This window comes from Mytilus galloprovincialis, chromosome 6 (assembly GCF_965363235.1).
Source record: "Mytilus galloprovincialis chromosome 6, xbMytGall1.hap1.1, whole genome shotgun sequence".
Lineage (NCBI taxonomy): Eukaryota > Metazoa > Mollusca > Bivalvia > Mytilida > Mytilidae > Mytilus > Mytilus galloprovincialis.
The window spans coordinates 30766510-30782794 of NC_134843.1; the positions used below are offsets into that span (position 1 = coordinate 30766510).

At 31.1% G+C, this 16285-nt stretch overlaps 1 protein-coding gene across 4 annotated transcripts; it reads right to left on the reverse strand.

Annotated features, from left to right (window-relative positions):
* Positions 1-522: 522 nt before the first annotated feature.
* On the reverse strand, positions 523-15901 carry LOC143079351 (RNA-binding protein 39-like). 4 transcript variants are annotated; one of them, XM_076254622.1, is made up of 14 exons: positions 15604-15697; positions 13481-13551; positions 12009-12057; positions 10201-10247; positions 7963-8043; positions 7333-7560; positions 6925-7042; positions 5435-5725; positions 4870-4935; positions 4335-4539; positions 3363-3534; positions 2508-2555; positions 1380-1564; positions 523-893 (listed from the first exon to the last, which is right to left on the reverse strand). In XM_076254622.1, exons 3-14 carry the CDS (start codon positions 12039-12041, stop codon positions 730-732), a joined length of 1638 nt encoding a protein of 545 aa, XP_076110737.1. In that variant the 5' UTR covers positions 12042-12057; positions 13481-13551; positions 15604-15697; the 3' UTR covers positions 523-729. The 4 variants fall into 4 exon arrangements, with proteins under 4 accessions (XP_076110737.1, XP_076110736.1, XP_076110735.1 ...); XM_076254621.1 differs by lacking the exons at positions 12009-12057; positions 15604-15697 and adding an exon at positions 15883-15901; XM_076254620.1 differs by lacking the exon at positions 12009-12057 and having other exon boundaries at positions 15604-15740.
* Positions 15902-16285: the final 384 nt, after the last annotated feature.

The following is a 16285-nucleotide window of genomic DNA, read 5'->3' on the forward strand; positions in this document are numbered from 1 at the left end:
GTGCGAAAACCAAGAATAATGCTTATTTGGGCCCTTTTTTGGCCTCCAATTCCTAAACTGTTGGAACCAAAACTCCCAAAATCAATCCAAACCTTCCTTTTGTGGTCATAAACCTTGTGTCAAAATTTCATAGATTTCTATTTACTTAAACTAATGTTATAGTGCGAAAACCAAGAAAATGCTTATTTGGGCCCTTTTTGGCCCCTAATCCCTAAAATGTTGGGACCAAAACTCCCAAAATCAATCCCAACCTTCCTTTTGTGGTCATAAACCTTGTGTTAAAATTTCATAGATTTCTACTCACTTTTACTAAAGTTAAGAGTGCAAAAACAAAGTATTCGGACGACGACCCCAACGTGATACCAATATACGACCAAATTTGTATAAAAATTTGAATTTCTGGAAAAGTAAATTGAAATTTCAACCAATCTAAACTGAATTGACCAGTAGTATTTCATGTTTATTAACTAAACTGACACAATTAAATATGCAACTTTTGATTTCAGTTCATGTACAAATAAACAATATATAAAACTTTTATTCCTTAGATCATCCACATGATCGACATTCATTACTGTATAAATTTCTGCATTCTGACAGATAGTTTATAATATAAATAATTAACAATTACTGTTTTCAGCATTAGATACAATTTACAGTTAAAAGTCAAGTGTCTTCACATCTTCACATAAAAAGTCATTTATCCCCCACAATAAAAACATGTTAAAGTCATCGGATCCCCATTGGCTGCTGTTGCATGTTGTTAAATATCCCTGAATATCCTGCCTGTAAAGCTTGCGTTGATGGCAACATCAGTTGATTAGCTCTGACGGCATCTGGGAATAACGAGTGATAGTTCGGGAGTGGAACATAGGCTGCTGTTATCATTTTGCCTGTAAAAAAAGATATAGTTCAAATATGATTGCTGAGTTGTAGTATTTCCCTTTCCCCTCCTCATGTATTACATTGTATATCTATAATATTTTAATTTTGTGGTGCTTTGTGGTTAGGTCACCACTTTTGCAATGTTTTTAATTATTATATTTTCAGATGTAAGTAACTGAGTAATTTCACTGCAAAACTTTTTTTTTTTAAATTCACAGACATCTAGATGTTTTTCTCTCATTGGTTTCATGTAAAATTCACCCATATCATTCAATCATGTTCTCTTTTAAAAAAAAAAAAAAGGTATGCAATGATATAAAAGGCTCAATTTAATCATAATGCAAATTGTGTATGAAGTTGTTCAACTTTAAAATTATGAAGGTCAACAGTTACTGTTTAGGTTGGTCTGATTTTGTTGTTTTTCCCTCTCTTTTTTTTTTGATGATCAACATTGCTTAATTTTTACTTAAAAATATACATGGACTATAAAATACCTGCAAAATAACGCCCATGTAATGCATTGACTGATGCCACTGCTGCTGCTATTGTAGGACATTTGACATAAACATTGCCCTGTGGTGATGCTTTGTCAACAAACAAATGTAAAACACCACCATGTTTATTACATTCATCTATTACATCATCTCGGATTTCTTGGTCCCAGCTCGGTTTTGTTTCCCTGAAACCAAAATGACAGAATTATAAAAATAAGCTATTTGAAGTAATTACATATTGATGAGAATTCGAATATCACATTTAAATGAAAATTACTACATGCATGACATGTTAAATTTCAATCCTTTTACAATATTAGGGGAGTATGGAGGTCTTCTGCTGCATTCCATTTTATAACAGCAGAAAATGATCAGTCTAGATTTTTAATGGTAACAAGTTTTTAGGCAACAATGCAAATCATTGGTAGTTCTTTTTCTTTTGATAGACATTATTATGTAATTTCATTTATTATTACAAATACAGAACATTTTTTAATCGATTCCAAATAATTTACTTTTATAAAGTAATGTACAATGATTTTTTTAATTGTATTTATCAAGAAAGATGGAGTGAAGGCCTAATTTTCCTCCTCTACATCCTAAAAGCAATTTGTAAGAGTTATCCTTTCATATTTCATAAAAGTAGCTGCACTGTTAGCCACTAAATATGCCCATGACTAGCAAAACTTTATTTTTTCAAAATTTTGTTAAGAAACATAAGCAAATATAGGAATATTGGTCTTTGGACTATTAATCAAAAAAATAAATTGTGTAGACTGTTCATAAAATGTGCAAATTATTTTGACTACACAGAGTTTTAATATGAACCATTTTAAACTACAATTTGACAAAGATTGAGCAATATTTGCTATTTATGTGTAACCCCATAATACTTATATTATTTTTTTTTGTATTTTTCTTATCAAACCACCTGCAAAGAGAATATTTAGGGTATATGGGAATCATCAAGTCTTTTTAATTCAAATGCCTAAACAGGTAACTTCCCCAAAACGGCTTGATGGATATTGATGAAACTGTGAACAGTAGTAGAATACAATCTGGGAATGTGCATAGAAGAATACAATCTTGACCCAACATGTTTAAAGGGACATATTTGTATTTACTTACTTTAACATAGCAATTGTATTGCAGGGCGGGGGGTATCCTGTTGTGGTTCTGATCAACATAGGGAAAAAATATAAAACTATAATTTAACACTGATTCTAATATGTTTATAGCAGCATACAAGAAAACCACATAACCCACTGTTTGGAAAATAGCAAACAAGCACTAGCAGGGTGATAATTGATATAGAAATTAGTTGATAGTACATGGTTTATTGATTAACCTTACTATAAAGGGGTTCAAAAGAGTGAATTTGTAAATTTCAGTTCTCCAAAGTACTGATACAACAAAACAAAAGATGTAAAATAATTCCCCTCATGGTTTTATTAAAAGAACAAAGGAGGACAATTGCAAAAAGAACAATACTTGACTAATACCCCGTCTCCTTCCCAAAAAAAATAAATTACTAGTACAATTTTAAAATATTTTTTTCATTTGAAAGAATAGGCCCATAACCAAAATGATGTTCAGAAAATTCATACGCTGGTATGTATCAAAGTTCATCAATTATAGCTTTCAGAAGCCTGCAATTTGGTGGTTGCCATCATTTATTTTTAGCATAAATCAGCATGTTTTCTCTTCTGAATTGTTTCCCATTTTTTATTGCCAAAAACTTTAGTTTAATACAATATGGGTTTGATTTATTGTTTCAAGCTGTCCAGTGGATTGTTGTCTGATTGGCAATCATACCCTTATTTGTGTATACAGAAAATATTTCTAGCATATCATTACAGATTTAAACTAAATGTTAGCATTCCATTTGTTGAATGTGGGAAACATAGTGAATGAAAGTACCAACCCTTGGTACTCATTATAAACAGTTTTGATTGCCTTAATGACTAATCTTGTTTTACTTACGATGTGGGATCAAACATGTTAGACAACATAAAACACTGAGTAGCTATAGGTGGGGCTGACTGTTGTTGGGGCTGTGGATTATTTCCCATGATTGCTGACACATTTGGAGGTGCAGGACCAGGTCCCATGTTTAAAGCAGAAGCTGCATACTCTGGTATCTGGAAACCAGTTCCTACAAAAAAGTTGAAAGTGTTTCATTAATGAATAATTACATTACATGTATGTTTCATTATAATACGTTGTTCTGATTGGCTACACTGCAATCTCGTGTTATTCCTTAATCAACTTCATTACACAATAAAATTTATCATTCATAATGACACTAGGTCCCACAATAAAGTGCACAGTTAAATAAAATAAAATCTTGATAAAAATATTTTCATGTTCCTAGCTAAAAGATGTGATTATAAGTATTGAATGCTTCTTTTTGTAACTTCATAGGGTTGTAAAAGTGTTGACCGTGCACACATTTTTAGAATGAAGTGCGGAAGCGCTTCATACAAAATGTACTTTTGGTCAACGCTTTTACACCCCAATGAAGTTACAAAAAGAAGCATTCAATTCTTAAGTAAAATCATTTCATAAAAAATCTCGTAAGATCTTTTTAAACTGCAAATGTTCAGCATAAAATTTATGCAGATAAAATAACCATAACTAATACATTGTTAGGATATTTCAAGGTGATCTGTCTCTGCAAATCAGCAGAACATTTGAACGGAATTGTAGAAATAAAGCATCTTTATATATTTTATATAAACATGTACTACAATTTTCAGATAAGATGCTGTTTTGATCATTGGATGTTGTTGCTTAATTTCAATAAATTTAAAAAAAAGTTTTAACAGTGGAAATATTGTTCATACATGAAAGAAGAGCCATTTATAGTTTATACTTTATAGTAACTTAATTCAATAAAAAATGAAATGCTGAATTATTATTTTAACAAAACTACTCTCAGCACAGAACTCCTACCTTCAGCAAGTTTTGCCATTAACTGTAATCTGCCAGTTGCACCGAGATCTATTCCTGCACGGTCCATTTCATCACTATCTAACATGGAATTCTGTTGTAATTCAACTTGTCTCTCCGTCACATGACCAACTTTCATTGGCCGACCAGCCAGCTCAAATCCATTCAACTGTTCCAAAGCTTTCTTTGCTTCCTCTGCATCAGTGAACTGTGAAGAGAAAGTGAAAACTATATTGCTTATTAACATCAACTAGGGAAATAAAATAATAAACATCTGTCTTTTGTATATTTAGATAAGATTGTCCAAATACTGAGTGTACTGTTTAAATGTGAAATGAAGCTGTTCAACTCATTGTTTCATTGAGTGATATTCCAAAAAAAATTATTAAAATTATTTTTGTATGGGTTGGGCAGGTCAAGAAGTTCAATTGTTTTGTTATGTGTGCAAAGTAAAATGCAATGTTATGTATGATTGACAATAAAATACAAAAGTGCTTTTCAACCGCTAATCTTCTATGATTTTGATGCAATTACTTACCGTGATAAAACCATAGCCTTGAGATCTTGTAGTTTCATGGTCTCGTATCAGTTTAATATCATCAATCTAAAATGAAAAGGAATTAACAAATCAGACAACTCCAAAATAGCTGTATCCATTTATTGTAATTTTCATGGTTTGACTTTTATATATATTTTTTTTTCAAGATGTACTTCATTGTGTGATATACAAACTTCAATTATTAGTTCCATATTTTTAGTCTTTAATTAATAGTTGTCTCTATGGTGAATTAAGTTTTTGAGGTGTTCAATAACTAATGGAGTAAGTAATTACAGTCTAACAGCCTATCTATAATATTACAAGCAGATAATTCCTTAATACATAATTGTCTTGATAGATTTTCCATAGCTATCACATTCAATAATAATTTCATCTACTAGTTCGGACACTCAATATGAAGACTGGTCCTTATATGACTATAAAATTTTGAAAAATTTCACTAGTCCAAATCAAAATTTACTAGTCTGGGGCATCAGACTAGTGGCTAACGGTGCATACTGCTTTTTTTTTTTTAATTGTGTATAGTATTAACAGTGATCCTTACCTTGCCAAATGGTTCAAATATACCACGCAACATTTCCTCAGTTATATTAAAATGTAAAGAACCAACATATAATCTCATAGGTCCTTTTAATCCTTTCGTTAATATGTTTGTAGCATTGGCAAGTCTATTTTTCTCTGCTTGTGATGGTTGCACAATAATAGGAACACCCAAAAGTTTTTGATTTGTTAGTCCAATAGCTAATGGCACAGATTCTGTATCATAAAACTCAACATATGCAATTCCTTTGGATCTTCTTGTTTTGTTGTCCATAATCAATCTGACATCTCGGACCTGCAAAAAAATTTAAACAATGTAAAGTATAAATCCCTATGATACCTATTGCACCATTTCATACTTGAGATTTAATAATTTAAAGGCCAATTCTCTTTTGCACTGTGTAGGAGACTCGTGTATAGAAAGTAAAACTTTTGAATCTCTGGGAACCAGAATCTTTACGAATAAGACACAAGAATAAGTGTCTGTATAGGAAATGTTATCTCCTTCACACTATCATATTTCCATGTTCATTAAACTGACTGTGAAATCACTCAGGCATACAATACATGTACAAAGTTCAAATTATTATGAACATGTGTATTAAGGTTCAAGTGCATGCGATCACAAGTTGAAGGTTAACATTGGACTGTAACTTTACTATCTTAAGAATATACTTGTTTCACACGTTCAAAAATTAATAAACTTGGAAATCAGGGAACTTCCTTTATCTATGTTGAGGATTGAAGAAGACATAGATTTACAATTTTTCTAAATTTGCAGGTATGTAATTGACATAAATGTAAATAAATATACTTTCATCAACAATTATTAGAGTATAAATCTTTTTATCATATATTTAGCAGTAAATACAGTAGTTTTAAATAGTTGATAAATAGCCTGCTGTTTAATCCATATCGTGCAACTTTTATGCGCACCCTTTATCACACCCCTACTTTAAAAAAGCTTAAGAAATATTTATCCTCAAAATAGGTCCAAAATGAACATTCATTTGGGCGTGTTTAGCATGTGACGTCACAAACGTCAAGTTTTCATATTTTGTGGCATACTAAAAGCAACTATAAAAAATACAAAACACACAAAAAAATACAATAAACAAAATATTTTTAAAGCAACAGCACGCAAATTGTAAGGTTACCCAGGTGCTTCGGATAAGTAATTGAGCAGTTCTTTTAAGGCTTTTAAAACAAGACAAAAGTAGAACTGAAGGTAACCCAGTGCTATGGATCAGAAAACAGTTCATATAATATAATACTCCCCTGTTGAAATATATGATAAAGCCTATAAAACATGGCAAAATCTGTATCACCCTCAACCAATATCATCCCTTGGGCTAATATTAGTGTCTCGGGATGATACGAAATATGATACAGATTTTGCCATGTATTATTCTCTATATAATTGATAGCAGAGATTCCAATAAATGAAGCCATTTATAAACTTTTTCATTTAAATATTTTCATTTATCAAATTACCTTTCCAACTGATGAGAAAAATTCTTCCAGGTCTCTTGGGCGAATTCTGGCTGCAAGCTGCATACAAAACACAGTTCTTGCATCTCTCTCTTCTGGAGTAAGATCAGGTCCTGCCAATCTGCAACAAGCATTATAATTGGTTGAGAAGTTTTCACTCATTCATTATATATCTTAACTGAATATTATTCATTTTTCATAAGATATTTTGGGTGCTGCAAATATGTTGAAATAATGTGAAAGTTAAGAAAGTTTGCAATATTGTCATATAACATTAACATGGCAATAATAATGAACAGTTATATATTTTTTATGTATGTTTCAGCTTTTGAATTATTTTAAAGTTAATATTATAAAATGTTGTGGTAATTGCAATCACACAGAATTAATATCTAAAAACATTTGACCTACCTTGTGAATTTGAAGGGACTTGTACTAGAGCTACGATCTCTTCCTCCTCCTCCTCTTTCACGAGACCTGCTGCGACTTTTCCTTCGTGGTGGTGACCTCTTCTTGAATCGGTCAAAACTTCTACTTCTCCTGCCACTTCCTCTATCCCGACTCCTACGTCTTTCCCTTTCCCTACTTCGGCTTCTTCTGCTGTCCCTGCTTCTGTCATTTCTCTTTCTATCACGATCTCTGAAAAGTTGATATGAAATGTGATGTAATATTTTTAAATTTCCTAGAAATTAAGTTTTAAGGCTTAAAATTAATGTACATGTTTAGCTCTTCAAGCTTTTACTATCTTCTGAGCATGAACAATTTTCATCAAGATTATTTGTGAATATGTCTTCTTATGCAAACACTGCAATTCTCATCTAATCCATATATCAAGTACCAAAAATTCACAAACGATACAATGCAATCAAAATCTTAGTCTTTAATCTACATATTCAAATTAAACAGATGTCTAATACCAATTTTAGGTGTTAATTTCTTTTATTATTTTAAACAGGCAATATCCCAATATGGTTAATAAACCAGAACCTATGAAAAGTGAAAGAACATTATTCATATTTACATAATAACAACAAGACCTACCTTCTACGATCACTGTCTCCTCTGTCACGATCTCCACGATCTCTTCTGTCTCTATGTCTATCTTCGTCACCTCTTCTTTTCCTGTTGCAAAAGTAATAAAACATTTTAGCATACAACATATTTTATAGCCACAACCATTTCTAGTTGTTGCTGTACTTAAACTTATAATAAGTCATAATAGAAAAAAGTGTCTTTACTTGCATGGTCTCACTGCCTAATAACATCTTAGTCACCAATTATAAAGATGAATAAGGGTGACAACAGCATTTTGAATAAAGATTTGGTTAAAAGATAGAGAAACCGCCTAGTTTCAAAGGATAAGATTTTTCTAATTAGAAAATGCAATCGAAGATGTTAATTCATACATCATAACAAGGCAATAATGTTCAATGCTTTAAAAGTGCCTAAAATAGCAATTTCAACAAGGACTCTTTTTTGCAAATGCCAAAGTTTTTTTTAAAGAACAACACTTTGAATTGCAGAAAAAAGGTTTTCCATGCCTGTGACAATATATTTTAACATTCTATATGAAAATAATCTGTTCTTGTCTACTGACGCAGACCTGCTATAGTAGACATGCACATTTTGAAATTGAAATTGTACCAACACTTGTCCATCTTTCAAGGATATATTTTGACCTCTAGATGTCTTTAGTGTTGTTAGTTTGCTGTCTTATAGACATATATCCCAAAACTTCGTTTATTCCTATCAATTGACATTCCAACAATATTACAATGAATTTTTAATGTTAGAAATGCCCTGTTTAACAGAAAGAAGACGTCCCATCTTGTCTTGTGCAATTGCATCAGTTCATTTTTTGTGCGACAAGATATACATTTGTAGACAAAAGACATGAAAGACTTCTGTTGAAGCAGTAAATGAAGTTTGGAAACATTTCTTCGAAGAAAATATGTTTGGTATTTAAATAACAATTGTTTCATGCAAAATTTAAACTTGAAAGGCACGATAATTACATTTTGACAGGGTCCTAATGCCAAGCTTGTGATTCACTACTCATTTTAACAAGTTACACATTACACTTCTAATACTAGAAAATATGCAACAATAGAGTATCGAAATTGGAAAATAAAACTAAAGGTCAAATGAATCAAAGCATATCTGACAAAATTATATAAAAACTTTTTTGCTTTCTTGATCGTTATAAGGGAAAACAAAACCTTTTCAATAAACGACATAGTACTACCCAAATGTTTAAGTTCAATATTTATAAGTTCTCTTAGGTAAAAAATGTAGGTCATTTCTCATTTATGCTGCACTGATAATAAAGTTTAATGTTTCTCCCAAAATGCAACAAGTATCTTTGCACCTAGGTTATGCAAAAGTTTGTTTTTTTGACTACCATAAGGTAAGGCTAATCATCTGTGTATCTGTACTCGTCATCTTCCAAGTCTTATTTTACCAGCTACACAAGATTTACCTTGTCTTTACAAGTTACCTGCCATAATTTGCTAGTGTACATGAATGTAGGACCGTACACATACCTGGTTAATTATCTGATGGCATTTTCATGTTCTCCCTTATGATAGTGTTTACTGATAGCACCTATATTCAACAATACAGAACCAGTTATTAGACAACTTCAATTTCAATTTATTATTCTTGTTATAACATCTGTTCAAGGTCTTTTATTTTAAACAAACTCTGGGACCCTGTCAGAAACCCAAAAAGAAAGCACAGATTACATTTCTTCATATTGAGCATGCAACCTGTTAGAAAGGGTAAAAATTGGACAATTTCTCTCGAGGGGTGTCTCTCTTTTCTGCTTTTCTATGTTAATCCATACACAACCTGCAACATTAAAATCAAAATTTAGGGAAGTTTTTGATAACTACGAAGATATCTTTACACTTGTTAATGTTTTGTATATACAGTTCCATGTTGGTTTCTGTTCTTTAAAGAACTGCATCAACTTACACCATTGAAGACCAACACAGAAATGGTACCATAATGGACAAAGCTTACTCGCCTACTTTCTTGAGTAAAACTATGAAAAAAGGTGTTTTCTTCAATTTAAAGGACACTTCAACGAAATCAATTAAAAGTTTCTTGTCTGGAGAGTAGGTCATAAATTTTTGATGGGACTGATTTGTAACCCGGTTCAAAATATTGGGCGACTTAAATTTTTTAACATTCATGAAGTGAAAAAGAGTCCTATACTACCTACATAAATATCCCCACTGAAGATATTGTATGACTTGTTTAAATACTTTGTCTTACCTTCTGTCGCCTCGGTCATATGATGAAGCATCTCCTCTTCCATCATCCTATGTACCAAACAATCAGCAATCAGGAAGGAAGAAAAACAAAAATTGAACAAAAATGCATTAGTTATCGATCAATCAAGAGTTATAAACTTAATATAAATCTTAAATTAAGTGTTACCTCCATCTGGTTCAACTGGTTTCCTTCTTGGCTGCAATATAAAACTCGCATTCATTCAATGATTTTCAGTTTTTTTTATATCCCAACTGAAAATCATTGACTTGTTGACATATATGCATGTGGAACTAACCTTATTGACTTATCTCAAGATGCCAAGTACAAGAATCGTGACTATGGTGAGTTATGTAAAATGTTCAATTAATTAAACATTTTGTATATATTTAAAAAAAAATCTAATTATAATTATGCCTTCTTAATTTGTTGCGAGTTTATCTATCTATAACTCTAGATGTTGCTATTTAAGTAATTGTTAATTTAGAAATTTTTGTGAAGTTTTTATTATTGCTTGAATTGCAACAGGCATTACAGGATAGATTTGATATAATTAAAAACTTAAATGTTAACATTTTAATTGCATTATTGGTATGCAGAAGTTCATAAAATCAAAATATTTAATATAGCATTCTTCAACCATCTTTGACCACAGCAATAATAAATGCACACAAAAATTTCTGAATTTATGGTATACAGTATGAGTAATGTCTTATTTTCTGCTGAAGTAATAGCCAGCACTTGTAAACGACATAATATCTGTTTGACGGACAGATAAGAATTAAAATAGCTGCAGTCAGAGAGACATTTAAATTTTCTGAAGAAAATTATGAGATTAATACAACTAGATCATTTCTTTTTGTTTCGCATTCGAGCTATGGAAAACTAAATATCTATCTTTTTGCTATACAAATGCAGAGTTCCTGTTTTGATTTTTTATGTTATAATCATGACTGCTGTCAACTGAATAAAACACCTCAAATTAATATATTGCAATTATACAAGTTACCACAAGGATAGAAAGAGAACAAAGTAAAAATAACTGAATAATTTTAGTTGCTTAATAGCTTCTAGTAATATTTGAGATGTTTTATTTTTCTTACACATGACATCAATTGCATTTTTCAAACCAGAAGAAAGCATAATCTACTGTGATGCATTTCCAAAATAAAATTCCCTCAAAATTTTTCAAAAATTAAGGGGGGTCATTTTGATTTCCTTTTAGAGCACTTGAGAAATTCAAAGTGCAGTCTATAAATAACTGAAACTTAAAAGCATATAAAAAGTTAGTTCCACAAAAACAATTCATTCATTCTTCGCACTCACAAAATCGAGTAGGAATTATCCCGATAGGCTGGATTCTTGATGACAGGATGTCCTCAGTGATCACCCCAACTCTGTATTCATATGGCCCTGAGATGAGAGTGAGGGATATATTCAGTATCTTACTCTCAATAGTATTGTTGGTGTGTGATGTAAATAAAAACTTGTGCTTTTGCAATCTTTTCTAATACACATTTGTGTAAAAACTATTTCCAAAAATATTAAAAATTTAAGTCATATATGAAAAGCCATTAAAATTAATTTCATTGACAAGTTATAATCTGTTGACTAAAATACAAATATCATGAGTATGAAGCTCAGAGTATAGAATACAGTTATCAATATAAATGTTCATCAAGTTCATATAATATTGTTAATACCAATATGCATTATTAACATTTAAAACAGCCATGACAGCATTTGAATAGTTTTCCTTTAAATCTTGTATAAAATGTGTAGTATTCTTTTAGAACCCCGCTCATCAGTACCTTGACTTTGAAGACAAATTTCTGTGGACACATTTGCAACAATGGGTATCTACAGATAAACCAAACAAACTCAATTACAAATCAGTTTTTACAGCAACAATAAATACATATTCCTAAAACACATTGTACTTTACCTTATTTCCTAAAGAAATAGTCTTTGAAAAATGTTATAGATAGTTAATAAGCTCAACAATTTTGTAGTATATGTCATGCATTCTCTATATAAATACAGTGGTTCAATATATGAACCGTTGAGTTTAAAAAGAGATTAAGAATAATTATAACTATAAGTTCCCTCATATATTATACTTGTGATCTAATTTATCTTTATTCCTACAATGGTATCTATCTACGTTTTGTATATAATGCATATCAAAATATAAGACTGTAAAATTAAATAACAAAATCGTCTACATTTTTTTAATGAGAAATTGTATTGCCCATACAGCAGTCTTCCCCATTACAAATACATTGTAACTATCGGATCTGACAAGTCAAATTATGTCAGAAAGTTTTAAACAAATCATGTCAGAAAGTTTTAAACAAATTATGTCAGAAAGTTTTAAACAAATTATGTCAGAAAGTTTTAAAATGGTTTTGTAGAAAAGCCTTTCAAATGATGTTTCTAAGAATTATGTAAGTTAATGTCCAGCAAAAACCAATGCAAGAAGAGAATACCCATATTGCTTTGCATTTCTTTTTAACAAATGTCTTTATATAGTGAATATAAGTGTTCTCTTTATATTTTGAATAGAAGATCAGCCTAAGTTGTAAATTAACAATTTTTTTGGCCATCTCAAAAGCTGCAAGTTTATCCTTGTTTTTCATAGTTCAATCAAGTGTTTTTTTTCTCATCCTGTTACAGGAACTCTTTGATAGATTTAATAAGGCTTTTATCTGTTCATATTTAAATAGTTCACTACATTTTCCAGTGGTTATTTGTGACGTTTTATCCAATATTCAGGTGCCAAAATCAGAACAATTTCAATATTTTTCAGTCTCCGGTCCACTTGATAAAACCTTAAATATTATAAAAACGCTTTTTCAGGTATCAGCAAACTATTTTGTTATACAGTATATTTTGAAAAGGTGTTTAGTTCAATGCTGCAAAGTATGTACGTAATACAGGATAGAAGAAGACCAGATTTGAACAGCTTTTCATCTTAAATTTTAAAGTTTAACTGGTTAATGGTCAGTTAATTGAATCATTGCCTACCTACTTGCTTAATGTTTGAAAGTCTTTTTGATCAACTTCATGAGCCTAGACTTCAGGTTACTCCTAATTATGACACTCTTGACAATAAAATATCTTTAACTTGAACTGTTATTGTTCTGATGGAATCTGTTATGATTGCATCAAAACAACTTTAGCTAGCAAACCCAACCAACTTATCCATAATGTTCATGATGTTTGAAGCTATAAAACTTAACTATAAATTAACTTTATTCAGAACAACTACCAGTAAACTTACCTCTTTGTTTCTGTAAGGTGCTTCAAGCATAGCTTCTACATCAAAATCATCTGCCATTTTCACTATATAGTCTGCAAAAGAAATTTTTTAACTATAAATTTCTTTATCCATTATTGTGGTTATTGTTGTATTTTAATCAATGTCACACATTCGTTTCAGACAACTTCAGATTAAGGCAATTTTGTGTTTATTTGGAATAAAATCTGGTATACCAGCAGTCTTCACGATGAACTGTTAAATCTACAGGCCCAGAGCTCAATTTTTGCAAATTTTTAGTTAGATGCTGTTGGCCTGTAAATATGATTTTTACAGGCCCAAGAGCAATTTTACAAGCCTGGGCTGTCTGGGCTGCCATTCAGCGTGAAGACTGTACCAGTATTGCCATCACAAACTACAGGAGATCAAATATATGTTATAAAAAGAAAATATTTCAAGATCTTTCCCCAATATAATCAAACAATTGTCAACAAATTAATTGTGATCTTTTTTCCCTGTGACTTTTTGTCCTATCAAACTTGCGACTTTGTCCTTCCATTTTATGTCCTGGAACTTTCTGTGTGTTTTAATACCGAATTTCCATCACAAGTTAATTTCTATATTTTGGCTTGCATAAATACTAAGTCCAACTGAAATAGATGACTTCTGCATTTTTACATCACAGGAAGGCATAAAAGCAAACAGGAAACAGCTTTTCAAGAAGCATGAATATTTTGAAGATATACTTTTCCATGCATACATTCCAGAGTTGTTCAGAATGTTTCAGTCTTAGGCTACATGTAGCATGAGAAAAACACTGGTTCAAGGCAAGGTTTATTTTTCTATTGCTACGAAAACAGAACCTAAAAGGGGTTGTATGTACGGACATGTGCTTCCGTTTTTAATGTGATTTGACAAGTTGAAGTTCCATACGTTTGCCATATGGTCGGTACCTCAAATGACCGAATAACACTTTATATCCGAATAACACTTGGAATTTCAATATTAGCATATATTGTTAACTTTTAAAATGATGTTATGTATGATGTACTCATTGTAGCGTAAGGTACCATATGGGGGTAACACGAATGACCGAATAACACTGTTATTATCCGAATAACACTTGTAATGACCAAATAACACTTAAAATTTTAATATTATGACATATTGGTGACTTTTGAACATTGATTATTAATTAATAGTATATTATCGATGTATTTTACAACTTATAAATGATTTACAGAAAGCAGATAAGTTCATAAAAAACTTTTAAAATTTAGTGTGTACATCGAATATGGCGACCACAGAAATCACAATGGCCGCCATGTTCGATGTACACACTAAATTCAAAATTATCTTTATGAACTTATCTGCTTTTTGTAAATCATTTTTAAGTTATAAAATACATCGATAATACATTATTATTTAATAATCAATGTTCAAAAGTCACCAATATGTGATAATATTAAAATTTTAAGTGTTATTTGGTCATTTCAAGTGTTATTCGGATAATAACAGTGTTATTCGGTCATTCGTGTTACCCCCATATGGTACTTACGCTACAATACACCTTATCGCTAATCCCGGCTGACCCGTCCGCTTGAACTTTTGACGTCAACAACAATCACTTTTCCATTGTTGCGTCAGATGTTTTGTTTTATGACGTCAAAATTTTACGGGAACCTGTGTGATTTCCAGCAATGGCGGACAAATAGCGATAAGGTGTATGAGATACATCATTCATAACATCATTTTACAATTTGTTCTTTAAGTGTCATAAGGAACAATACAAACTATAATCATGTACATCATCGTAACATGTATAAGTGTTTACAGACAAAAAATTTAAAATGTAGCATAATTTAGGTTACCAACAAAATTGGTCCTTCTGTTTATTATTTATTACTGTTTGCTTAAAGTAAGGGGTAATTTTAGGACAAGGGTTAGAAGAAAATGTTTCTTCAAAGGGAAAATCATGATTGTTAAGGAACCCAGCAGTCAAAATGTCCAAGTTCACGTCCGTAAGACGTATGAAGAGCAGAAGACCAGTTTCAGCTCAAATGTAACTAGAACCAGAATTGATTTAGATTTCACCTAAAATATCTTATCATATGATGCAACTTAAGGAATTCACAAGATTCACATACATAATAAGTCTTTTTTCTGTGTAATAGCTGTGTAAATAGCAATAAAAGTCTTGAAATCCTGTTAGTTTTCTTCCTGTTTTCAACAATATGGCGTTTCTGACGTTTTGGGGTTTCCAAAATCGTCGACGCGGCGTCCGGGTTTATCAAAATTAAATACTACATTTCCGAGCTAGTTGTTCTTTAAAAAAATTATGCAAAACACCAACAACAACAATAATAATTATAATACAATTGGATTCTTATTATTAAAAGTATTGATTGAATAAAAACAAAGTTTACCTAAATGTGATAAAGAAATTCAAAGGATTAAGGAATCCATGACAAATCACCCCACTGACAATTTTTTTTTTAAAGTGTGGCGATTTGGTGTGGGTCGAATGTCGTTTGGGGACGTCCTGGTTCCAATGATACAAAAGTAAGGTACAGTAACAGGTCAAATCGGCACCTAATCAAATAGTCAAATCGTCACCTATTCAAATAGTCAAATCGACACATAAAGAAAAAGTCAAAATGACACCTATTTAAGTTCAACTATAGCACATACCATCATTCTTACTGTTTTCGATCCTTTTTATTTGTTTCAATAGTTGTTTTAATATATATTTGTTAGAAAAACTTACAATTTCAGAGCTTCCGATTTCGAATATCGTTAAAACCCCCTTTTCTACACCAGGAAATGTCT

Excerpts from the sequence above, each read along its gene's own strand:
- LOC143079351 (XM_076254621.1), bottom strand. The coding sequence starts at position 13,537 with ATGGCAGATGATTTTGATGTAGAAGCTATGCTTGAAGCACCTTACAGA. Across the intron at positions 5,726-6,924 it reads TTTTCTCATCAGTTGGAAAG|GTCCGAGATGTCAGATTGAT; the intron begins GTAATTTGATAA and ends ATTTTTTTGCAG. Across the intron at positions 2,556-3,362 it reads AACATGTTTGATCCCACATC|AACCACAACAGGATACCCCC; the intron begins GTAAGTAAAACA and ends TATGTTGATCAG.